Source organism: Diadema setosum, chromosome 5 (genome assembly GCF_964275005.1).
Source record: "Diadema setosum chromosome 5, eeDiaSeto1, whole genome shotgun sequence".
Classification (NCBI taxonomy): domain Eukaryota; kingdom Metazoa; phylum Echinodermata; class Echinoidea; order Diadematoida; family Diadematidae; genus Diadema; species Diadema setosum.
The window spans coordinates 7,708,335-7,734,867 of NC_092689.1; the positions used below are offsets into that span (position 1 = coordinate 7,708,335).

At 38.0% G+C, this 26,533-nt stretch overlaps 1 protein-coding gene across 2 annotated transcripts; it reads left to right on the forward strand.

Moving 5' to 3' along the window:
- LOC140229045 (uncharacterized) lies at window positions 1-25,518 on the forward strand. 2 transcript variants are annotated; one of them, XM_072309306.1, is made up of 16 exons: window positions 1-94; window positions 1,650-1,794; window positions 2,993-3,066; window positions 4,347-4,476; window positions 5,816-5,981; window positions 9,029-9,084; window positions 10,310-10,364; window positions 13,012-13,122; window positions 13,765-13,875; window positions 14,943-15,179; window positions 17,313-17,374; window positions 18,533-18,619; window positions 20,042-20,417; window positions 21,375-21,512; window positions 22,569-22,624; window positions 24,075-25,518. In XM_072309306.1, exons 2-16 carry the CDS (start codon window positions 1,708-1,710, stop codon window positions 24,150-24,152), a joined length of 1,824 nt encoding a protein of 607 aa, XP_072165407.1. In that variant the 5' UTR covers window positions 1-94; window positions 1,650-1,707; the 3' UTR covers window positions 24,153-25,518. The 2 variants fall into 2 exon arrangements, with proteins under 2 accessions (XP_072165407.1, XP_072165408.1); XM_072309307.1 differs by lacking the exon at window positions 13,012-13,122.
- The last annotated feature ends 1,015 nt before the right edge of the window (window positions 25,519-26,533 follow it).

The following is a 26,533-nucleotide window of genomic DNA, read 5'->3' on the forward strand; positions in this document are numbered from 1 at the left end:
AGGTGCGAGAGTAATCGTTTCTTGTGACGAGCAGCCGCAGCCCTGTGCAAGTGGGCGTTGTGTTGAACAGCAATCTTTTAACCCTCAGAACCAGGTAAATTCTGCATTCATACACGTCTGCCGTACAAGAGCATGTATAATGTCATAGCAGGAATAAATTTTCAACTTCCCATTATTTTCATAATTTGTAAGGCGTAGTAAGGCCACTTGTAATGTTCTTAGCCTTACTTCCTCCTTATGCTGTTTGATACGTGTGGGACTGACGAATGCTAAGTAGTCTTTCACGGCTACGCGACACTGCCTTACGAGAACTAACGCCTACCGTTGCCGCAGCGCGCAGCGCCTTCTGTTCTGGCACGTAGATCTACGTATTGTTCCACTGAGCTGAGCTGATTGTGATGCGGTGAACGGTGTGGCAATCCAGTGTTTAGATCCTGATAATCTGTTAAAGCCGGGCGTTCATGTACTGCAGGTGCCTTTAATATCACCATGCCACTTTAGAAACAGGGACACGATTGAGGGTTAAAAGAGTGTGAGGTAAAAAAAGAATACAAAAAAGCAGATAGCTAGCGTCTTCTTTCTTATTTGATTTGATTTGAGATATGGTTTATTGAAACAAAGTAGTAACCCGAAGGCTAAATTATAGATCATGCATCACATTGAAAAACATATCAATTTGTATCAAACAACATGTCAACGTTTAGTTGTATGAACATTTCAACAGTGACAAATGCCAATTGCCGTACATTAACGTAACAAATATACACACCTAACACAGCATCTGGATCATATCAAAAGTGATTGAAAGTTGTGCATTTCTTCTTTTTTTTTTTTTTTTTCCTATCTAAGCTTCATGGAACATTTAGCTCAAATTCCACATTGAATCCTCCATCTCATTCTCAGACTCTGTCATAATGATTTGATTTTCATCGAGGATGAATTTCCTTTGATCAGTGTGCATTTATTATTATAGGGGTCAGTGATAGAATATGATACATTGATATTTAAGGGATGGGCTTCAGTTGAGAGGGCGAGGGGTCTTATAAAAAATAATTTATGTTTCAGGTCAATTCAAGAACTCATTCTTAATTAATACATCTGATTTGCACATCATACTCCGTCATGCTATGGATGGTATTGGACATTTGACATCCTTATTTTCTTATTTGTTTTAATAACATTTTATGGGCCTTGTAAAGTTTTTTTTTTCCGGGGGAGGGGGGGGGGAATGGGGTGGGGGGGGGGGAGGAATATAAATGTGTGTACTTGTATGCCACTTTTTGAATGATTTTTATTTTGTTTAGTTTGTTTACTGTAAAACGAGGAACGTTCGCGTGCATTTTAATTTCGCGAGCGCCAAGATTCGCGAAATTAAAATGCATGCGAAAGTTCTTGTCTACACTATATGCATTGAATGCCAGTGGCAGTTCGCGAAAATTTCATGCCGCAAATAAGGCCGTCGCCTCCAAATCGCGAAAAATTCATCCCGCGAATATATCATGTTTTACAGTATCTTGGGGTTTTCTTCTCTTAAACCCATTAAACTGTAAAGTACTATTTATGTAACATTTTGTAAAGTCAATGCTATTGCATCAGACTGCATGAAGTCAATCTGCAAAGTATCATTTGGTATCCTTTCTTTTTATCAGTTCAAGTCATAGTAGTGAAACACTAGACTCTGTCTAGAGAGAGGCTCAGAAGTTCACCATGTGGAAAGCTCAAGTAGGCTCCAATGTCTCTGTCCCTGTGACCCAGGATGAGGACGATGACTGGGAGACGGATCCAGACTTTGTGGTACGTGGGCTTCTTATTGCTGTCAAGAATACAGTGGACTCCTGTTACAATGAAGTCCTTGGGACCGGCAGTTTTCTTTCGTTATATCGAAATTTCGTTATAACCAAACAAATGGACAAAAAAAAAATATATATATATAGAGTGGATAATGAAGCAGCCTAAATTTTTCTTCATTGTATAAAAAAAAAAAAAAAAAAAAAAAAAAAATTAGAGTGGATAATGAAGCAGCCTAAATTTTTCTTCGTTGTAAAAAACAGAATTTTGTTATACGGGTAACCGTATTCGTTACAACTGGAGTGCACTTTGTACATTTCTGAAACTCTGGATGATTTTCAGACTTTTATATTTGAACACGTATAAATTGGTTATATTGGTTACAGAGTGTCAGACTTCATAGTGATTAGGAGTAAGATGAGGAATAAGAATGTTTTCAAAATTCGTAACAAATCACAATAAACAGGGAATAACGAAATGGCAGCTCCACCATAAGAATGCATATATAAGTGGGGGCTGAAGGAGGCAGAAGGAACGAAGGAAACATGTATAAATTCTACTGAGGTTAACTTTAAGCAAGCGGTATTATGATGGAATTATATTTGCAACATTTCAGGTATTTCACAGTATTGGTTTCTCTGCTCAAGGACCACAATAGATTTCACAAGTCTCTGACATGGATGGAGCTGTAAATTTATGTACTACATGATGTGAAATTACAAAAATTGTTTTGATTTCCCCGTTATAATGTAGTTGGAGGTGTTTTGATTTGCATTGTCAGTAAGGTGTCTTTTGATGCTTTCTTTTCAAGTCTGACCACATAGTTTTGTGTGTGTCTATTTTGAAGTGTTGTTAATCTATAGTGCACAATACATGTAACCTATTTAATGTCAAACATTGCTAGTAAACATGATGCAAGATGGAAAAAGATATGAGAGAGAGGATGCTATAGTATTTTGCAACCAACACCAACCATTACGTATGAACAAAAAAAGGCTCATATAATTATTATAAAGATTTTTTTTTCTTTTTTAGTGCTTGACCTTATGAAATTGACGAGGTATCGTAAAAGTTAATCAAAAATACATGACTTAACAGCAGAATATGTTTTCTGAGACTTGATGACTTGAAATAGATGTTCCAGTTTGTCACTCTTCCATGCCAGTGTCATTCTTTAAATACCTTTATGATTTCCCTCACACAGAATGATGTCACAGAAAAGGAGCAGAGATGGGGGTCAAAATCAGTGGAGGGATCTGGCCGTCAAGAATCACTCAAGTGAGTCAGAGAAAGACTTGAGATTCAGTGGGAATTATGATATCAGTGGCAATCAGGTGATAAGGTATCATTTGATATGATAAGGTGTCATTTGATGTGACCACTAAACATTGCTCAGGAGGCTATCCAAGCATTTCTCATGTTTCATTATATCCTTGTGAATGTTAAAAAAAAAAAACAAACAAAAAACAAACAAACGTGTGTTTCTGTTATGTTTTGTATGCTGTTTTTTTTTTTCCTTCACTGCACTGATGCATATATAGTATTAAAGTAAAGACCCGGATGTCCCATGGACTGTTTACTGCACCTTCTGTATTAAAGCAGGGTGTAGGGTTTGAGCCCAGGCACATCATACTGTAAAACAAGATATTTTCGCTGCATGAAATTTTCGCGAATTGGAGCCAACGGCCTTTTTCGCGGCATGAAATTTTCGTGAGTTGCCTCTAACATTCAATGTATATGGTGTAGACAAGACCTTTTGCGTTCATTTTAACTTCATGAATCTTGGCTCACGCGAAATTCGCAAAATTATAATGCTCGCAAACATTCCTTGTTTTACAGTATATGTGTCCTGCTCGCAAGACACATTACCCACAATGTTACTATCTAGTACTGCATAGGAAGTTGAATGTCATTGTGGATGGCTCTGGGACGAGATCACTTAAAAGTGGCAGCAAAGCTGGCATAATGTCCCAAAGGGTTGGAATGAGCAGGTTTTATTCCAATAACTAGACCATTCTTTTTCTATGGCATTTTATTTCCTTTTGCTATTATTTTCTTATTATTGTTATCATTAATTTGTTGTTGTTATTTTTATTGTTATTATCATTATTATAAGTAGTAGTATTAGTAGTATTAGTATTAGTATTAGTAGTAGTAGTAGTACTAGTAGTAGTAGTAGTAGTAGTAGTAGAAGTAGTAGTAGTAGTAGTAGTAGTAGAAGTAGTAGTAGTAGTAGTAGTAGTAGTAGAGGGTATTTTCCTGATATTGCATCGCAACTTGCTATGTATTTTTTACACCACCGCTTCACAAACTATTTTTTGTGTAGCAGTTTTCCTCCGTAGAAGTGTACAGGATACCGTTGGGAATATCATTCTACAGCTAAAATTGCTGATCAAGTTCGAGTAGGAAAATTATTCCCGGCAGTAGTATTAGTAGTAATAATAATAGTAATATCAGTGTCATCATCATTTCTGTTATCTAAATATCTTACTAACATGTACATGTGCTCTTCTCTGCGGCTGTCATTGAGTTCGCGTTCGTTTGGCTTGTTTCCACAGTATTCACTCCCTTCGAGAGAAGGTCAAGGACGAGGATGCCAAGCTCAAGGAGAAGGAGTTGGCCAATGCTCCCAAGGCCTCGTACGGCTACGGAGGAAAGTTTGGTGTGCAGCAGGACAGAATGGACAAAGTGAGCACTCCTTGATCATCTTTCCTGTTGACCATTCCATTATCACTTTGAGACTGTGACAGAGAGAGCATTAGATGCAATATTCCCAGAATGCAATGCAGTGTTGAAAGAGAGAGACAGTGCTAATTTTCTCTTGCCACAGTTTTGCTTATGCATCAAGAGCGTGTTTTGATGAAAAGGAGAGTTTGGATGCCTACACAAAACAGTGAAATAATATTGATTGAACTGGTAAGCAGTGTAAAGATATTGTATCCCCAGTGTTTCAGGATAAACTGTTAATTATAATTTGTAGCACTTTCAAGTAATTTTGTTGTTGTTGTTGTTTGCAGATTACTTTTAGAGTTAGAGCTGAAATCAGTAATTTCCTCCCATATGTACTGCATTGTGTGCTGAAAGCCGCCCGATTTCCCAATATAGAAGCCTTTGTTACGTCATAAACCCTCAGCTGCACAGTGCGCCTCGCCCTAGCAGAAACTAGAGCATGCACTTTAGTGCGCGCGTGCAAACCTCAAATACGTGCAGCCTGTAGTCCCAGCAAGTTCATTGACCCTACCTGCCAGAATATCAAAAATCCTTCATAAATTCCCCAAAAATTCTCGGATCACTACCAAATGTTAATAGTTTGTTACTTGTGTCATTCTCAATCCTTCCTGCAAGTTTCATCCCAATCCATTAACTACTTTTTGAGTTATTTTGCACACGGACAAACGAACTAACTAACTAACAAACAAACCAACGGTAACGAAAACATAACCTCCCCCCTTGGCGGAGGTAACTAGCAATGTAGTCATGATTTCAATTTATTTTAATAATAATAATAATAATAATAATAGCTGCTTATATAGCGCATAATATTCCTGGAATCTCTATGCGCTTTACACAAATGGGTAGAGTACCATAAACTACAACTTACATAATTTTAACAAAACGATATAATTAAACATACAAAATACAACTTATCATAATCATTTAATAACAAAACAAATATGTTTTTAAGGACTTGAGGAAAGTGTGAGTACATGTGATGGCCCTAAGTTGACTTGGTAATTTGTTCCACAGTACAGGTGCTGCTGACTGAAAAGCCCGATCCCCATATGAACATGTTGTGGTTGCTGGTATAACTAATAAATTCTGGCTAGAAGATCGTAGATTTCTTTGTGGAATATATTCAATGATCATGTCAGACAAATATGTTGGGGACTTATTTATCAATGTTTTCCCACATGTCATCACAGGTGCTGGATATATAGCAGCTTGCAGTTCCATAGGCAAGCTTGCCAGCAAAGATATTGGCATGTGATTACTTTACTTTGTGTTGTTTTTGTTTCGTTCTCTGCAGTCTGCTGTAGGCCATGATCACATGAGCTCTCTCAGCAAGCATGCGTCACAAGCTGACTACGCCAAGGGATTTGGGGGCAAGTACGGTGTTCAGAAGGAGCGGATTGACAAGTCAGCGGTCGGGTTCGAGTACGAGGGGAAGACCGACAAACATGCCTCGCAGAAAGGTATCAAGCACCGGTGTGATTCATTATCGCTGAGTCCCACTGGAACAATGTGAATATGAATACTAAACAGATACACTTCAAATTGAAAAATGAGAATAGAGTGATTATATTGGGACAAAAAAGTCAATTTTATCTTTCAGTGTGTCATGAAATTTAAAGGACAAGCCTACCTTCATAGACACGTGGATTGAATGAATGCAGCATTATTTAATAGTAGAACACACCAGTAAAATTATGGGGAAAATTGCACAATCTGTTCCAAAGGTATGAATTTTTCAATTATTTACTGATGGATGAGAAGAGTACTTAAGTGTATGATGTCACATGCAGAGAACAATATAAGGAAAGTATAAAGAGAATTTTAGAAAATTGTACTTTTTGAAAAAAGTGCACATTTCCTTGACTTTTCACTGTTGAATGTTAGGGTAGTATTATTCCCCTTGCTTTCTGAAAGAGGCAATTCAAGTGTTTTTTTATTATGCGAGAAAAGTATAAATATGTTGAGTTTTCTTTATATTTTCTTTATATCGTTCCACGCATGTGACATCACAAGCTGTAGTAGTCTATTCATCCAGCAGTGACTGAGCAGAAACTTAAAAAATTCATTACTTTTGTACAGAATGTCCGATATTTCTCAAACTCTCACTGATTTGTTCCACTAGTATTGCTACATTTACTCAATCCACATGTCTGTAAAAGTGAACTTGTCCTTAAAAACCAATCTATTTCTCACAATTACTTCCTGTATCTATGAGATGGAATCATTTACTATGACATCCTAAAATCTTACAAAACTACAAAAGTTTTATCCATTTTTCTGTCTAGACTACTTTCAACCCCTCCCCACGTCCCTGGTACAACAACAACAACAATTGCGTGCAGATAGACACTAATCATTGTAAATATCTGAGTTGCACACTGTCTGTCGACAGACACTTCCTACTGGCAGGCTGCCCGTGGTCAGTCAGCCAATCAGGAAATGATACATGTCTCATTGTGATGTCATGCTTTTCCTCACAAAAAGACATCTTTAACAATGGGTATTCTGATATCAGGAAGTAATGCAGTGTTAAGTAGTGTGTGTACCTTCCGCCCAGCTAAAGTGTAGTTACTTATACTTCCTCGAATGTGTCTGGTTTCAGTTTGTGCTGGGATAAGTATCAGCTCCAATGTGATCAAGCCCAGTACTTGACACAGAATCACACACACACACACACACACACACACACACACACATACACATACACACACACACATGCACGTACACAAACACTTGTACATGTTTATTTGTGCATGCATTGTAAATACTTAATCACATTCACATACTTTGAAATAATTATATTGAAATATGAGTGGCCAGCTTAATTTTTGTTTTCATCACATTTCCACCTAATGTGTTGGATGTGTAGTGATTATGTGTATTATGACAGGCTGCTGCCAATAAAATGCTGTGGCAACACTCAACTAAAACTATCAAGACTATCTTTGGAGATGATATTAGATCCTGATATTACAGTGTGTAGATAGCTAATTATCTCTGAAACTGAAATTTCCGCTTGTACAGTATCTCACTTGTAACAACGGACAGTGAGGTATGGATGGGTTTCTAGCACTCTCCATTGATGATGAAGAGTTGTTGCTTTCATCTTTATGGTTATGTTCACCCACACAGGCAGTATCTGTTCAGGTTTCATTATTAACCTGTTGAGGACGAGTCCCGAGTATACTTGGGCAGGTGTCTACATATGGTAGATATGTGTTGTAGCAAGATCAGTCCCTCACAGGTTAACAGTGCATGATTAAGATAACTGATCAGTGCACTGCGTGTGTGTGTGTTCGCAGAGGGGACTCTTAGCATTTGATGTATTTTGCATCAAAACCATAGAGCATTCCCAAAAATATTACATGCTTCCAATAACAGAATAGACTTGTTTATTTAATTCATGAGACACAAGTAAACTATGCAGGAATAGCAGTATGCTCTGCAGCACTCTTTTCCATATCCTCTGCTTTCTATTTTGTTTTTTATTACAAGTTTTTAAAATCTTATACTAGACAACAGCTTTATTTCTTTTTTAGCAGCTATGAACATGTGTGCAGATAAAATTTCTCCTGGTAGATATCATGTTACTTCTGCTTGCATGTGACATGCTTTATGAAGTTGGATATATGGGAGGGGGGATATGTAAATGAACATACACATTGCTCCTTTTACCCTTGCTACTGACTAGATGTAACTGATTGACAAATTGCCTTACATCGATGTAATTAAGCACTAAATTGATCAGTGTTTTAGTAGTAGCCATGATAAATATCATGGCTACTACTAAAACACTCATCAATCCAGTGCTTTAATATTTACGTTGATGTAGGGCAATTTGTCAATCAGTTGCAATGAAAACATCTCGACGGAAGAATTTCATGAATTTGAATGACTCGATGTAGTTCTCATGATATATATGTGTGGATTTTTTCAAGTTTGCATGATTGTAATGAAATCCCTCTTTGCAGGTTTTGAGAAATATTATCATGTTGAATGTGCAAGGAAATAGTATTATCATATGAAGAGATTGTTTGCAAACACCGATAAGTCCATTTTTGAAGATTTTGAAGTACGGCCTCTGTCATAAAGTACAAAATAATACCTTTTAAATGATATATTGGTCACTACATATAAAGGTATATTTTTGTAGTTATGGTCAAAAGAAGCAAAAATTTTCTTATTATTCTCTTTATTTTCTTGACCTTTAATCGCAAATATCTCCTTTTGGCAAATATGGACTTATCGGTTTTTGCAAACAAACTCTTCATATATTGTGGGGTTACATATGTATATTGTGCATGTAGTATCAGAATATATCGGAATATTTTTACCAGGGTACAAAATTTGTCGCCATGCACAGTTTCCATGTGGTATTCCTATTTTCATAAAGCAATAGTTGTTACCCTTCATATCACTAGAATGAAAACAGGTGGGATAATTAACCTTCCCAATCATGTTTAACCAGAGTATCTTGTTTTCATCTTGCTCCTGCTTTTGACTGCAGACTATGCATCGGGTTTTGGAGGCAAGTTTGGTGTGCAGAAAGAAAGTATGGACAAGGTGAGTTTATTTTTAAAAAAAACCCCCAAAACATGCACACATCACATAATTAAATTTCTGTTTCATTTGCATGTAGTGGTTTAAAGGTGAAAGATTTCCAAGTCAGTATACATATTTGCTTGCAATATATCATAAGGGTCTGCCAAGAAACTTTACCTGACTGATGCGATTTGCCAGGATGATGAGTGGTTTTGGAGTATTTTTATTCCATGGAGGATCCAAGCTAACTCGGACTCGGAGACAACTCGGCCCTATTTGAGACAATTCACAGTTTGTGATCACCATCCCATACTTTATACATAGGCACATGTTCATCTTGTGTGCACGCCAAAGAGGTTCTTTGATGCGTGTGTTGTATCAACTCGGCCCATAAGTGCGACCAGTACAACACAGTTACAGTACAATCCAGAGGGACAACTCGGCCCCACCGTCAAAGCGAGGCCAAGTTGTCCTCGAGTCCGAGTTAGCCTGACCCCCCGATTGGTTAAGTTCTGAGATTTGGACTCCGGCGAGCATTTTTGGTTAATATTTCACATTTTAGTCATTACCCAACGAATATCTTGTTATTACAGTGTTATTCCACACATTTCTGAGGCATATGTGTACAACGCAAAATTTGACAGTTCTGGAGGCGTACGAGAACTTTGTTTTACTTTTAAATAGAAATTACAAGTACCAGCTGATGACAGGCTAGGCAGGAGCCAGACAGCCATGTGATGTACACTTTTAACCATGCAACTGAAGTTCATGCAAATGTATGATTGAAGAATACTCTTTGCGGGAAAAGGGGCCAAAAATGTCTTTTTTTTCTCTCTGTTTTATTAAAATCTCATCTCGTAGAGCAACTTGGAATAATGGCAGGTTACGGTCACTGCAGTTTCTTGGGTATCAGCTGGCTATCAACCAAGCACCTGTGATTACATTGTATTATTGTTTTTGTATGTCTGAACTGATATTATTGCAATGTGTAACAATTGTAATCTCTACACTCGGCCACTTTCATACTCAAAGCTTGTGTACGAATCTCTGTCATGCTATTTCATGAAGTTTCATGGCTGGATATGGGGACATCAAATTTGTTCCATTGTTAGAGAAATTATTCATTCTAGTGCTCTAGACCGGGATATCAAATTTGTCGTATTGTTACAGATATTATTTATTCTAGTGCTGTAGACTGATTGCAAAGTGTTGCATTTTTAAATTTTGCCATCTCCATCCAACACAGAGTGCAGTGGGATGGGACTACCAGGCAGGCCTGTCGAAGCACGACTCACAGAAAGGTTGGTTGTCATTGAACCCAATTTCATGTTTGACATTTCCGAAGTCAAACTTCTCGTATGATTCATGGATGTGGTTGATTAACAAGGTTATGCGCAATCGTATGCCAGCGATTAACTGCTAAAACATTGTAAATGGTGAATTCTTTGGTGAATTTTTCATGTTAAACTCGCATGGACAGTCCAGGCCATAGCATTGCGATTTTACAACCACAAAATGTACAGTGACCAATGGTTCATTGGTTTACTGAAGTCATTTATTTCATCTTTACGTCGCATCACATTAACATTCTCATGTTCCCGTCTGTATGTTTATTCAACAAACAACCAATCAACATGTAATGCATTCACACTTTACCAATGAGACCACATCAGCTAGTTCCATTACATCAATTTCTCATTTCTTCATTGCTGATAAGGCAAAGGTTTCTTTCTTTGTTTGTGAACATGTTATCTCATCACGAGATCTGTCACACACAGCTTCAGATTATGTACTGACATTTTGCCAAAATCATACATTAGTCAGTCACCCTTTTTTTTTTTTTTTTTTTTTTTTTACTACTCTGTCTAAACATACATTGTACAAGCTTATGACCTGTGATAAATTCATATCTGCCCATTGGATAATCTGGCCTGTCCCAGATTGTCGTCTTTCAATGCACAGGTTGTTTTTATCCTTTACCCAATACATCTGTTTCAAGGTGGTCGGATAATCTTCATAATAACTGGATATTCTCATAATCATCTCAATTTGCAAAATTTCAGCAGTGCTTTATTTTGTGTGTATTACACTATGCACATGAAATCAGGTATAAGACAAGAGCAGAAAGCTCAGTGAACCAGCTACTGATATACTCTTGCTGAAACAAATGTAAGCAGTAGTCTTCCATATCTGTAAACTGATAAGGAATATAGACAAGGATGCACACTAACCTGTAATTTTTTGTACGGTTTTTTGGTCCAGCCTGTCTATTGGACCAGCAGGTACCCAGTTTTTCCATTTTTATACTGGTCTATCCCTGAAAAAGTTACTCGTCCCACAGTGATTTTTGAGGGCATTGGTTAAGATCCTAGTTTTGTTACTAGTATTACCAAAAAAAAAAAATCTTTTGAAGTCTGGAGTCAGAAATGAAGACAATTCTTAAATGAAACTGTGTAATACCACCACCACCACCAAAAAAAAAAAAAAATCTAAGGACCCCTTTTAGACTTAAACTGTAAATAAAGCAAAACATGGTCTGATTGTTACAACTGTTTGACAAATTACCCTTCATCAACATAAATAAGCACTGATTGTATAGTGTTTTAGTAGTAGCCATGATAGAAACATGGATAAAGGGCACTTTGTCAATCAGTTGTAACAAAGACAACTCACTGCAAGAATTCATTATTTTGAATGGTCTGATTATACCGCTGTAGTTTTTGGATAAGGTATTTTAAAGCTCAGAGGTCATTGTTACTATGAAGTTCAATTTTTGAAGATTTACTATTTAATTGATGACTCAAGAAGAGTGCAGCATGGTGTCCCAACGTGTTTTTGCAAATACGGTACCGGAGCATTTGAATTCTTGGAATTTTTGGAACAGACAGGTAACATCTAAAATGTACTATGGAGGTATATCAATGGGTGCAAAGAAACTAACATGATATATCTCCCAGAAAAAAAAATGATTCCTTAACTCGCTGAAGACTAGTCCGGAGTATACTCAAGCAGGTATCTTTGGAAAATGTGTGTTAGATCATAAAATAGTTCATCCTCAGTGGGTTTATATTTCGTGGAGACTCTTGGTTGCATCTTGCCTTTGACATAGAGTACCGAAGTGAAGATGTCACAGTCTTTTTATAGCTTTGGTTGGAACCAAGTACGTGCATAGAAACCTGGGCCACGTTAGGTTGATTGAAACCAGTTTCCACGGCGATGAATGGCTATGATATCTTACTTTGGTACTCTATAGTCTTTCACAATGACCATTAGGTGTTTTCTTATCAGCCTGTTGTTTGGAAATACAATAGCACACTATTTTCAGAATCTTGAGCTTGGATTTTCATAACGCAGTGACGAAATAACGCGCTATTTGATATTGGGAATTCCAATTAACTGCAAATTTGAAAGCTAAGCTCGAGAAAATTTCTCGACCCAAACTCGGGAAATTTGTGAAATCGCAGAATGATTTGCCAACTAGTGCTCCATTTGATAAATTAATGTGAATTTGCCTCACAAAATTAATGCGATACATCCCATCATCCCACCGTGTGTGACCTGATTGTTCGAGGCAACCTGCACACAAATTTTAGGTAAAGGCACATGCTCTACTGACACTGTTTGTGCATGCTCGACTATCGAATTAGTTCGAAAAAAAAAATTTGGGCTAATTCTGTCTGATTTGAATGGGAAATGAAATAGCGTGCTAATTTGTGATCGTGAAAAAAGAAAAATCTTGAGTTTGGATTTTCATCGGGCTGATATGAAAACGCCTAGTGTCTAACTCTATTCTATCAAGCAGCTCATTTACTATCATCTGTGGATTGTCACTAACATTTTCACTGCATGTTTGCATGTCTCATATTTCTCCTCCTCGTACCATCTTACTGCCTTCCTACTCCCATCCATCTATACGCATGCATCCCCCACCGTCGCCACCCATGCTAGATTATGCCACCGGTTTCGGTGGTAAGCACGGCATACAGAAGGACAGACAGGATGCGTCGGCCGTGGGCTTTGATTACCAGGCCAAGACAGAAAAGCACGCTTCGCAGAAAGGTTTGTGTTCGGTGAACCATTCTCATCTCTGCCACAGCACCGATATACATTTTTGTATCTCAGTCCTGAGTTGGCAGAGAAGGGAATCAGATGTCACCACCTGGAGTCATATCACTGTTAACCCTTTGTGTGCTTTGAGTATTGCTTGGCACAGAAAAGCTCATAGTGTTGTACATACTGTCCACAGTCTCTAGCACAAAAAGGGTTAACACTCTTGATGCATTTTGAAGGAACTGCAGGGTGGATATTTGTCTTTAGGGTGCAAAATAACATGAGCCATAATTGCAGTGAATCTCACTGTAGCATTTGTTGGATACAGACCCTGTCTATTCTATCGTATTTACAACACAATGTGGCATATAATATTGATTGTCTTGAAATGTCCTGATGTAGATAGACAGCACCCCGGATTTAGCCTCCATTCAAAGTGCAACAATATTCATCAACCACTGCTGAGAGGAGATTCAGTTAAGATGTAAGAGTCTGTCTGTCCTTTCACATTGTGCAAACTATGCTTTAATGCAGTTATAAACCTAGCCCACCCCCCCCCCCCCCACTGCCCCCTTCACTTCCCTCATCTTTATTTTATGCTTCCTGCGGGAACCCTCCACCCACCCCGCCCCCTTCTCCCATCCTATATAGATTATTCTACCGGGTTCGGAGGGAAGCATGGAGTACAGAAAGACCGGCAGGACTCGTCGGCTCTTGGCTTCGACTACCAGGGCAAGACTGAGAAGCATGCCTCACAGAAAGGTTGGTCTGTAGGCAGCAGTGGCTCCTATGACTCTAATGTGTATCATGTTGGTTTTTTTTCTTTTGGTTTTTGTTTTTGTTTTTGTTTTTTAATGCTGGAATCATATTGGCCCAAGACAAGCCTACACTGACGCTTAAAGGGATGGTATAGTTTTGGTTGAGATGGGGATTCGAGATAATTTATAGAAACCGCATATGTGAAATATTAGAGAGCATACAATTCTAAGAGGAATTAATAGTTAATTTCATTAAAATTGGTTTTGAAATGGCTGAGATATCCAGAAACAAAGTGGTCCTAATAAAAGATGGGCCCCAGCTTTCATTAGGACCACTTTGTTTTGCTTTATGTTTTGGATATCTCAGCCATTTTAAAACCAATTTTCACCAAATAAACTTTGAATTCCTCTTTAATAGAATTGTCTGTTCTTTAATACTTTATATAAGCGGTTTCTAATTATCTCACAAAAAGTTAAAACCTAAATCCCCATCTTAACCATAACTGTACTATCCTTTGAAAAGGATGTCCACACAAGGATCAACTTTCTGTTTATGTTTGGTGTCAAATTTGTACTTTTCCATGCTTTGTAAGATTATGAATAAATGTAATCTTCAGTGATTATTTCGTAGAAATGGCTGATAATAGAAACATTAATAGGACACTTTGACTTGATTGCTTGCCCCTATAGCATGCAGGAAGGATAAATTGTACATGTATATGTTTGAAGCTTAGATGAGAAAGAGTGTGCACGATATTCCACAGTGAATATGTTTCCAGTTATGATGAATACTCCACAATCATTGTCACAATTGTTTCAGTGTAGACATAATACACATGTATATCAAATGACATTTCTGTCACGACATGCAGGAATAGGTGGCCTAGAGTATATTTTTTAATGCAATATTTTGTTTCAGTTTTTTTTTTTTGTTAACAGGAGATTTGTATTTCTGGAGATTCAGTATCAAATCATTAGACATTTATAAATACTATGGACCTGAAAATGTAATGGTCACATGATATAGTTTTGGGTGCAAGAGATGTAATGCTGTTTGTATATTCATATCAGACTATGCGCAGGGTTTCGGTGGTCGCTACGGGGTACAGAAGGATCGCATGGACCAGAGCGCCCTTGCATTTGACTCAGAGACCAAGACGGAGCTGCACCCGTCGCAGACAGACATGAAAAAGGGTTTCGGGGGCAAGTTTGGGGTGGAGACGGACAAGCAAGATGCTTCGGCGGGATCATTCGATGATATGCGGGGGGTTTCTTCTTCGTACCAGAGAACAAGACCACAACCACCAGGTTTGACCTCTTCATATTCTTTAATGAACAAACAAACACAATATGATGTGTGTTTATTTATCATTTTGAGAATACACATTGAAATATACTGGTATATGCTGAAAGAGAATGTTTTCTCCTAAAGGCTTTGTTAAGCTTTTCATATTGTTGATGATAACTGAAGCAAACTGCAACTGAATTTGCATAAGTATTTTTGCTTTTGTGGTGTACAGGAGCTGAGTGTAGTTTCAACAAGAAGGAATTTAAATTTTAAAGTTCTTAAATGTTATATGTAGAGAGAAAGAACTTTAAAATGTATAAGATGTGTGTATGTAGCAGTTATGTGTTATATTTTATGATACATATACCTATATATATATTTATCATATATACACATATATAGATATAAAGCCATATAAACCCTAAAATAATTCTTTGGATACAAATTTCCCTCGAGCGATAAGCATTGAAACGATGCACTTGTGTAAGCTGAAACATATGCTCAGAGGAACAGTGAAATTTTGAGGAAAATCAGACAATCCATTCAAAAGTTATGAATTTTTGAAGTGTTTGCATTGTTACTGCTGGATGAGAAGACTACTACAGTGTATGATGTCACATGCATAGATGATATAAGGAAAATGTAAAGAGAATTCCACAAAATTTCATTTTTTGAAAAAAGTACAAAATAATGTGACCCGCTACAACAAAATGATTCTAAAGTCGGGCGAGGTCGATTATTTGAAAATTGCATGACACGATTCCCTAATCTTTCTGCTTTAAATTGATATATAACACATCTTATAAAAATAATCGGCTGCGGAGATATCGATGTTTAAAAGAGAGCATGTCGAGACGTCTGGGAAATCACTGTTTCGAGAAAAGCGCCCTAAAAGTTCTCCTTGCGACGCAATCACGATCAAGGGACACGCAAGTCAGTATTCACCTCCGGACAATAGAAGGTAAGCCCTAGCAACCCCCGCAATGCTCATTCAAACACAGCGTCGGCGGTCTCCTCACTGACCAATCAGTGACCAGGATGCCAGGAGAAGCGGCTGGGCATAGCGCATCCTGCCTGCACGCACCATTCGACTGTGCAGTGTGCGAGCGTCACGCTTCGGTTAGCGGCAAGCAGCAAACTGACCGATGAGATCACTCTGGTCGTTGTTAGGGGCGGAGCCTATGTGTGGCGCTCAATCCAAATGTTCGAACCAGATTCTACTTCGATGAAACGCCAAAAAACATGGCCCAGAAAAACGCTATTTTCTGGTCTTTCCTTTCATCATTTCGCTTCAAAATTTCGACAGATGATAGAAGACATGTGAGACTCTAATAATATGTCAAATTCAGAAAATTGTAAGTTTTGACCAATTTTGATGCTCTGACTTCAAACTCGATTTTCACGGCTTCTACCGTGCGCGACTTTAGGACCATTTTGTTGTAGCGGGTCACAAATTCCCTCAACTCACTACTGACATATGTTAAGTAGTATTAACATATGTTAAGTAGTATTATTCCTCCTGCCTTCTAAAAGAGGCAAGTCAAGTGCTCTATTGTCATGCGAGAAAAGTGAAAATATGTTGAATTTTCTTCATACTTATATACTTCTATGCAAATGACATCACAAGCTGTAGTAGTCTTCTCATCCAGTGATGGCGGCACTGAAACTTCAAAAATTCATAACTTTTGAAGGGATTGTCTGTTTTACCTCAAACTTTCACTGATGTGTTCTACTAATATTGCTGCATTCTCTCAATCCTTATGTATATGAAGGTGGACTTCACCTTTAGTACTGCCATACGTGAAAGGATATGGCAGTGTTATACTGTATATGCCGAATATGTCGTGAGGTTTTTATTTTCGCAAATTTCACGAGTGAGGTGCTATTCACGAAATTAAAGACATGCGAAAATATTGACTCTGATCACGCTATGAATGTGACGTATGCGTATACATTTCTCCGTTCGGTATAGGACTCCACGATCGCGAATTTAATCCCTTGCGAAATCGTCGGGAAGTTCTGATTCACAAAAATTTAGACTCGCGAAATATATGGCGTATACAGTAATTGAGGAAATTTAGATGGTGGTGGTGTGCATGTAAATGTTACACACAAGCGAGACCTATGAATTGCAATTTTTCCTTAACCTGCAGCAAAGGGTGGGGCTGGTAGCCTGAGAAACAAGTTTGAGCAGATGGCACAAGCAGGTGAAGAGGTGAGTTTTTCATATGTCTAGAAAAAAAAAAAAAGACGACAAACCCTCACAAAATTCAGGAAATGTCAAATCTTTCAGGTTAGTACCAGGTACGTATGAATTGCAGTATTGGCAATGAGCAAGAGAGATGGGGGATTGGGAAAACGAGAAAATGGATATCCCATTCAGATATGGAAGTGAGTTTAATAGCTCAAATGCCAATAATCTTAACCTGGTAAATCATTTTCACCCCAAGATGAATATATTGTATGTTGTGCTTCCATGTAAGAGGAAATGAGAGAGGGGAGAAGAAAAAAGTAAAGAAGAGTTATTTATCCTTTGATTTGTTCAAAGTGTCTAAAAGGAAATTCATTGTTGACCATTGGCGAATATTTGGTCAGCAATTCATTGTTGACCATTTGCCATAAGCGTTCAAGAGCCCATTCCACACACACACACACACACACACACACACAAAATGTTATCATTGAAACCTTTGCACTGCATGTCAGGTTATGTTTGCACATCTCATTCTCCCACTTTTCACTTGTCTGTGAGAAGAGACTGACAGATCTGCGGAGACTTCTTGATATTGCTGGAGGATCCCTGAAAAAATGAAGCATTTCTATGCTTCCCAACGTAAAATTTTATGGAACCTCCCAAATTTTGGCATTAATTATCACCAACTAAGATGCATGTACCACTCAAGTATCTTCCAGATAGCTCTTTGAAACCTCCTTGATAATGATTATGGAATGTCAGCAGTTAGGTCCCTTTAAGCCCATCAAATGTAGAAGATGGAACAAATTACTGTGAAATTTATATATATATTTTGTATCTGCTTTATCAGGTGGATAATCCTGATTGTGAGCCCTAGTGAATAAGAAACAAACAGACAAAAAAAAAAAAAAATGGCTCCCTCTGCTAATTGTTATTTTTTATTTTTTTTACAAGCAATGCAACAAGGCCCTTATGTGCACTACAAAGGTTGGTTGTAATTGAAATCAAATGTGTGTACACTGCATGAAAGGAACGTCCAATAACAAACTATAAGCTTGAAATGCCAGGTGAGATGTGTGTATAAAGAATTGAACTCCTGCCCATCCACAATTATATGCATCCTTATCATGCATTCTTTCAAATGTCCTCCGCTGCTCCTTTCATCATCCTCGTTTGCAGGAGAGCCGGAAGAGGGCAGAGGAAGAGAGGAAGAGGCGGCAAGAACGAGAACAGAGGGAGAGGGAGGAGAGTAAGCGAAAGGAGGAGGTAGGTTTTCCAGGCCTCTATTTTGTGGTTTGTTATTCCTCGGTCCTTCTTTTTCACAGCTTGGGTTTTATAATAGAAGACTTGCCCTGTGGGTTAGTCCTGGGAAGATAAACAGTAGCAGTTCTATTTGTGACCGTGCACCTCAAAACGAACATAAAGTCGCACACATTGATTTTGTGTGAGGACTGAAAATAAGTGAAATGGGTCAACCTAGCCGAACTTGACTTTTTCATATTTTCTGAAAGAGCGGGTCTTCTTTTACATTATGCTAAAATTTGGTATCATAAAACGGGCAGGAAAGTGTGTTTTTTAAGCAGTTTATCTCGAACATTTTTTTTAGAATAGTGTGATTAGGTGTGTCTTTAGAATCCCTTTTTCATTTCTGAAAAACCTTGTCCACACTCTTCACTTTCAACTCTAATAACTACTGCTTTGAAAGTTGGCGTTAATTATGGACAGAATGTGTTAATGAGGCATGCTTAATTTCAGTTTAATCTGATAATCCCTTCATTGCTGTTACTCTGGTGGTTTACTTCCTGTTGTTTGTCCCATTCATCGCACAGCCAGCATGGTTTGGTAAAGATTAAGCGCTTGAATAGACACTGTACTTCAGAGCCTCTTCTCAGTTCAAACTTTTCGGAGTGCGTGCTTTCTTTCCAATATTTAGACAGGTTACGAGTGTCCATTTGATTTGAGTTGTACATCAATTGAAAGCTTGAAGTCTGCTCTTTCAGAATATGCTCTTAACTAAAAATTCATGTCTGGCGACTTTTTGTTTGTTTTGAGGTGCAGGGTCACATTTACAAAAATTATTTGCTGAGGTGTTGTTATAAAGAAAAGAGATTCACTGCTGTCTACAGCAGTAATCTTAATGATACACATATTCAAAACTTCAGAATGGGTATTTTCTCTCCTGTATATTATAAATTGTTAATTTCTGCTATTGTGGGTAGTCACACTATACTCTGTACATGTGTGTGTGTACATGTGTGGCAAGTGAAAATTCCCCCAGTAATTCACAGTTGAGTGAGGCAGATAAAATAAAAAGGCGACAGCATGCATGTGTAAATAATCAGACACATTCCCATGAGGTGTTTGTGGTGAAAAGGATAATTTTCAAATAAGCTTTCAGAATTTCACATCTTTATCAAAAGAAAGGTTGAAGGTACATGTGCGGCAAGTGAAAATTTCCCCAGTAATTCACAGTTGAGTGAGGCATATAAAATCAAGAAGTGAAAGCGTGCTTGTGTAGATAATCAGATGCGCTCCCATGAGGAGTTCATGGTGAAAAGGAGATCTTTCAAACAAGCTTTCAAATTTGTATGTCTTCATCAATAGCAATGCCAGACCCTAATGTCTTTTGATTAAAGTTTTCCTGTTTGTAATTTTTTCCATGTTATTTATTTTGGCAATTTTATTCAGGAGCGACAGAGGGCGCTGGCAGAACATCATCGGACACTTCCAGACGAGCCAGAGGATGAGGCTAGGGAGCCTGAGCCAGCCAGGGAACCTGTGCTCCCGCCCCGCCAAGATCCCTCGCCATCACGGGAGGAGCAGAGTGAAGACCAACCCCCGCAGCTCCCTCCTCCGAGAGGAGGGGCGAGACAGATGCCTTCCATCCCCAAGCAGAGCCAGCCCCTGCCCGCCACGCCCGACGAGCCCAATCTCTACGAGGACACGAGCGACCTGACTGCCACGACCAACTACGCGGAGCCAGAGGACACGTACGCCGACACGGATGCTGGCGCTACCTACGACCAGCCCCCTGACGATTTTCAGCAGACCTATGAAGAAGTTGGTGAGTATTTTCAAAAGCAGAAAAATGTTTCGTGTCTTTATATTCAAAGATGAGTAAACTTTCCAGTTTTTATCCAAACATACCTGGGGTATTTTCTTGGTATTGGTTTATGTGATGTCAGCCTTCTTTCCTTTTTTTAGTCTTTATGCATCATCATAAGGAGCTTTTAATCAGACATTCCCACATATTAATGGCAAACTGCATTCTGTGCACCTCATAAAAGGCAACAAGCTTGATTAGAAGGTACAATGTAAAACACATGCTTGAAACACATGAGGTGTTTTGTTTACAGTGTAATACTGTGTACTGTTAATAGTTATGTTCTCTCTGTTGAGAGACAAGAGTACTGTGTCACTCAGATAGGATGTAAAGTCAAGGTATGGCATTTAAACAAGTGCGGCTTATAACCAGTGCATGTGTACATAAGATCCGTACTCACTTTTTGAAAGGACTAGGATGAGAGCCGGGAGAAAGAGGCTTGTTCTTTAAATGCATTTTGGAAAAAGCCTCAATATTTTGCTGTTTGAACCAGGTAAATGAGCACTTAACAGTATCAACCTTACATAATCTGCCATATGAAGAGAAGACTGTCTCAAAGGAATTGTAGTTACAGTATAGATGTTGAAATATTGCTTTTTGGACCAACATTGATAGCTGCAGTCTGACATGAATGATATTCTGTAAAAGTGGAAGTTTCAGCGGTGTGGAAATTTTCGCACATTTCAAGCAACCAGAAGCTAATATGAAAATAAAACCTCACATTTTTTTTTTCATCTTACCCGGCCAAGCATGAAAATTACTTGAGTGAAAATATCCACTTTTACAGTATGCATTGAAACATCTGATCTTGCATAAATGACGTGTATAAAGGGCAGTTTTGGGGTAAATAGATGACATCATAATGTACTATTGAGTGTGCGTCGCCTATGAAGCCCTTACATTGGTGACTTTGTGCAGATCGTGCTCCAGTGGAGGATGACACCACATACGAGGACCTCCCGCCACAGACGGAACAAACAGAGGAGTGCACGTATGAGGATGTTCCACAGAGCCAGGATGGACTGAGGGCACAGGCTATTTATGACTACCAAGCCAGTAAGTCAGAGCAATCTCATGTGTGACGTTGCATCAGGAAGGTCAAAGGTCAAATTCTGTGAGAACAGATTCTCAGCTTTGAGAACCTATTATATCCAACAGGGGTAGTTTACAACTCCATTGTAGCTATGATGAAATGATTATCAGATGAAACTAAAACTTGGTTCACTCATAAACAACATACTTTTTATGATTATGTCAAAGCTTTGAGGTTACTGCTTACTATATCTGTAGGGTTTTCCTGTGTGCTTTCACATGTAATGTACACGTACCTCATAGATGAAAAAAAAATGAAATGTGGAAAAGAAAGATCTTCAAAAAAATTTGGAAAACATTTTTTTTTTTTATTGCATGGTTTCAAGCTCATGAAATTAGGTAGAAAACACTGCAAACCCAAAGTCAGTGAAGTTTGCAGAAAATGCATATTTATTTAAAGCTTACCGCCAGATCATCTCCTTGATGTGGGGTCACATTTAGAGTCTGACGGTCTTTGACACACAGCCACACCAACTTCTCGTAGAGTAGTGTTTTTCACACGATTAACTTTTGCAGGCACGTAGTTGAGGAAGGATATTTTGAATATTCCATCATTTTAGTGATCATTTGGCATTGTGCATAATTACATTGAGATTGATTGTATTCATGTATCATGAGAAAAATATCAATTATTAAAAGGCTGTTGTAAAAGTTTACATTGCATGCAGCCACAGAACATGATTTTTCCCTTTCAAAAAAGTCAAGTCAATATCCCTTGCCATATTTTTTTTATTCTCTTGTGATTCATTTATTCATCAATTTATTTACCTGTTAATTTAGTTATGGTGCCTTTCAAGATATTTTTGTTGATATCAACAAATTATCTCAACAATGGGATCGTTAACATTTCCGTAGAATTAAAAGATATATTTTTCAATATATGTACTACGCTTAATGATTAGCAACTACCATGTCTCAAGCTTGATCTGTCACATTAAACGAAAAAATTGGTGTGACTCATGTTGCCTGCTCTGTTGATATTGATATGTGCGTATGTGCATTTATTAATCTCTTTTTCAGGTGCTGATGATGAATTGACCTTTGACCCCGGTGAAATCATCACTCACGTCGAGACGGTATGATATTCTGTTAGAATATACCACTCAGCCACTAATTTGTTTTGTTTTTCTTGCGCTCCTCAGGGCAGGTGCTGCATTTTTTAGATTGGTGGGGGGGCAGTTTCTGTTTGTGGTGCCATTTCTGGGTTAATCAGCTGACAATCAACAATAACAAAAAAAGCTCCTGAACTACTAAACTTTGGTTTTTTTTTGTTGTTGTTGTTGTTGTTTGTTTTTTTTGTGGGGGGAGGCATTACCTATATATTATATCTTTAGAACAAAAATTAAATTTTGTCAAACTTCTGTCAAGAGACATTTATTGATGGGACAGTCCAACAACATACTTTGGTAATAGCGTTGATTTGCGGGATATGAACAGTTGTCAAGAGACTGTATTTAAACAGTCAACCTTGCTTAAGTTGATCTCGCATAAGTCAAATGATTGCCTATTAAAGGGTGTGTACAGTTCTGGTCGAGATGAGGATTTAGCTTTTAACGTTTTGCGAGATATTCAGAAACCACTCTATGAGATGTCAAAGAGCATGCAGTTCTAAGGGGTATCAAAAGTTTTATTCGATGAAAATCAGTTTTGAAATGGCTGAGATATCCAAAAACAAGGTGAAACAAAGAGATCCTAATAAAGTTGTGGCATGTCACCTTTTATTATTAGCACTTTTTTGGATATCTCAGCCATTTGAAAACCAATTTTCATCAAATAAACGTTGAATAATTCTTAAAATTACATGCTTTTTCATATTTCATAAGAGGCTTTTCATTATGTCACTTAGGAATGTTCAAAACATGAATCCCCACCTCAACCAGTACTGTATAGTCCCTTTAAAGTCAAAGGTCTTTTCAAGTCCTTCTCTTTATATTCTGTTGACTTTAATCCCTTGTGAGTGGAATTTTCTCTAAATCAGAGCTATTTCTTCAGTCCAAATAGATTCCTCCTATGGAGGATGTTGTTTTTAGATCATGCTGTGGTGCTAAAAAAAATGCAGATAAACTAAAAGCTGAACTTACAATAGTTGTACTTGCATAAGGAAACAGCTTTCTCTGGCATGACAGACATTTACAGAATGATATACCTGTACCTTTTCTTTATCTTGAACATGCCCAATCATAGGGAAAGCCATAAAGAAGAAGAAAATTTCAGGTCATAATGTGTGGAAATGGTAACATTTTGCGCAATCAACAAATGATGATAAAGACATTGTAGTACGTTGCTAACGGACGTTCAAATTGCGCAACTTTTTGAGTTTTTCCTGGATTTCTGCTCTTATTCCAACATTCTCTCCATCACAACAAAATGCCTTTGTGATCGGAAAAATTCCTCATTGATTGTGAAAACTCTACCCTGCCTATGTGAAAGGTATACATCATATGTTTTACCCATGATGCGTCACGATAATGGATGTCAAAACACCAATACGTTTCATTCTTGTGTTCATCCTTGTCTTCTCGTCAGATCGATGATGGATGGTGGAAAGGGGTGTGCAGGGGCAAGGAGGGACTCTTCCCGGCGAATTACGTGGAACTGATTTAAGTTCACTCCGCACTCCACCAAAGATGCATTCACAGAAACTGTGGCAGACACCAAGTTCTGTTGGCAGACAGCAGCACAACCAAACTACATTGTTCATGCTTGTTTGTGTTAAACATGTAAGTTTTTAGATGAGAGCACTACATCTGGACAGAGACACCTGCGCAAGCAAATCGGAAGTGTTCACACTCGTTCTTATTTCAGGTAGAAGCATACCACTGTGAATACTGTACTTGTTCCAAAGAAACTCCTACAAAAGGGTTCACACTCCATATTATTACAAGTGTATCTGTAAGATGTAGACACATTCAAACGGAGACATCGTAGAAAAAAGATCTGTAAATGCTCATACATGTATCACATATTTTAGTCTCGGATGTCTTCTGCATCTACGTGTACAAATGTAGCCTAGATGCCGCCTCACATCAAGCTAAGACTTGAGGCATGATCTTCCAGTAAGCAAATAATGTGCAGGGATCTTAGACAGAGTTGATGCTGATAGGAGCTTTAGAATAGCAAACCATCTTCCCCAGATATCATGACTTGTGATGCATGATGACACAGTCAAAAGTATCCATGGCCATGTGCACACTGACTACAGGATTTTTTTTTTTCCAGAAAGGATCTTTTAGATGCCACCAGCTCCATATGAACAAGGAAAAGGATGAAAGATTTTTTTCATATTTCTACTCACCAAATCTGTCTCGTGTAAGTTTGGTCCAGCATTTGACAAATTGTATCCTCACTGGAAATGTCATCTGCAGTTTTGATTTTGGTGAAAATCAGAGCAAGTTGCCAAGGAGACAGGGAAGGTTTAAAGTGGAATTTAATTTCAGCCAAACTATCAGTATTCACTTATCTGGACATGTGACCACATGCCTTAGATCCAACTTCAAACACCTCAGCACTGAAAAGATAGACTTCATATGTGACTGTAGCATTGCCATGCTAACGTGTTGTACCTATCCGAGAGTAAACATGTAAGTTGTACATGTCCTGAAATATATTCAACATTAGTCTACATTAAGTGATACCATTTAGACATTGTATTTGGATTACTGACTTTGGCATACTTATAAGTATTTGTCCATATATTCTTCCAGTATTTTTCTGACCATTAATTCCAAATGTTCCATGATTATGAGAAGCATTTGATTGTATGATTGTAAAGGTTCTCTATAGTGCATGAAACTACCATTGCACTGCAACAGATGAAACACATGGTATTATCACAGGATGCATTGTACTCTGTGTATGATATGCTATTAAATTGCATGGTTATTCATTTTAGATGTCATCTGAATATTCTTTCTGTCTAGTAGAAAGACAAGTGATATAGGCTTTGTCACATTTTTTCCATTTAGAAACATACGGGAAGAAAAAAAAATGTATGTAGTTGCTGATATGCCATGTTTATTTTTATGCCTCCGCCACGAAGTGGTGCCGGAGGCATTATGTTTTCCGGTTGTCCGTCCGTCCGTACGTACGTCCGTACGTACGTCCGTACGTCCGTACGTCTGTACGTCCGTACGTCCGTACGTCCGTCCGCTTTCGTTTACGCGATAACTTGAGTAATATTTACTGGAATTTTACCAAACTTGGTCCAAGTATGAAGTATGATGGGGCAACGATTTGATAAGATTTTGGGTGAAATCGGCTAAAGGTCAAAGGTCAAAGGTCAAGGTCAAATCATGAAATTGTATCCGTTTACGCGATAACTCAAGACTGTATGGAGCAAATTTCACCAAACTTTGTTGGAGGATGATGTATGATGGGACAATTACTTGATTAGTTTTTCAGTGAAATCGGACAGAGGTCAAAGGTCAAAGATCAAGGTCAAATCCTAAAATTTATCTGTTTATGTGATAACTCAAAACTGGATGAAGCAGCTTTCACCAAACTTGGTCCAAGGATGATGTATGATGGGAAAATTAGTTGAGTAGATTCTAGTGACATTGACAAGAGGTCAAAGGTCAAAAGGTCAAGGTCAAATGCTAAAAATGTTGCTATTTCCCCCATATCTATGCAATGCCCGCAGTTATTTTCTTGAAACTTAGTGTAGACATGTACTACTGCGTAAGGATTCTCCAGAGAGAGTTTCCTGTCATAAGGTCAAAGGTCAAAAGGTCAAAGGTTAGGTGAAAATGTTGCAATATCACTTTTCTCGCAAATGGTTCAATGTATCTTCATGGAACATGGTACATATGCAGGTACTGACTGGCAGGGATTATCTAGGGAATTTAGGGGTCATGGGTCAATAGTCAGGGGTTCAAAGGTCAAGGTCAACTCCTCAAAATGTTACTACTGTATTTCCCTCATACATGTATACTAGTATATGCAATGATTGCATTATTAGTTTTAAAAGTGTTTAATATATGTACATG

What these genes read in the sequence shown, in the direction of transcription:
- LOC140229045 (XM_072309306.1), top strand. Translation starts at nt 1,708, where the DNA reads ATGTGGAAAGCTCAAGTAGGCTCCAATGTCTCTGTCCCTGTGACCCAG. An exon ending in GAAGCATGCCTCACAGAAAG is followed by an intron (nt 13,876 to 14,942) that starts GTTGGTCTGTAG and finishes TATTCATATCAG; the next exon opens with ACTATGCGCAGGGTTTCGGT. An exon ending in TCATCACTCACGTCGAGACG is followed by an intron (nt 22,625 to 24,074) that starts GTATGATATTCT and finishes TCTTCTCGTCAG; the next exon opens with ATCGATGATGGATGGTGGAA.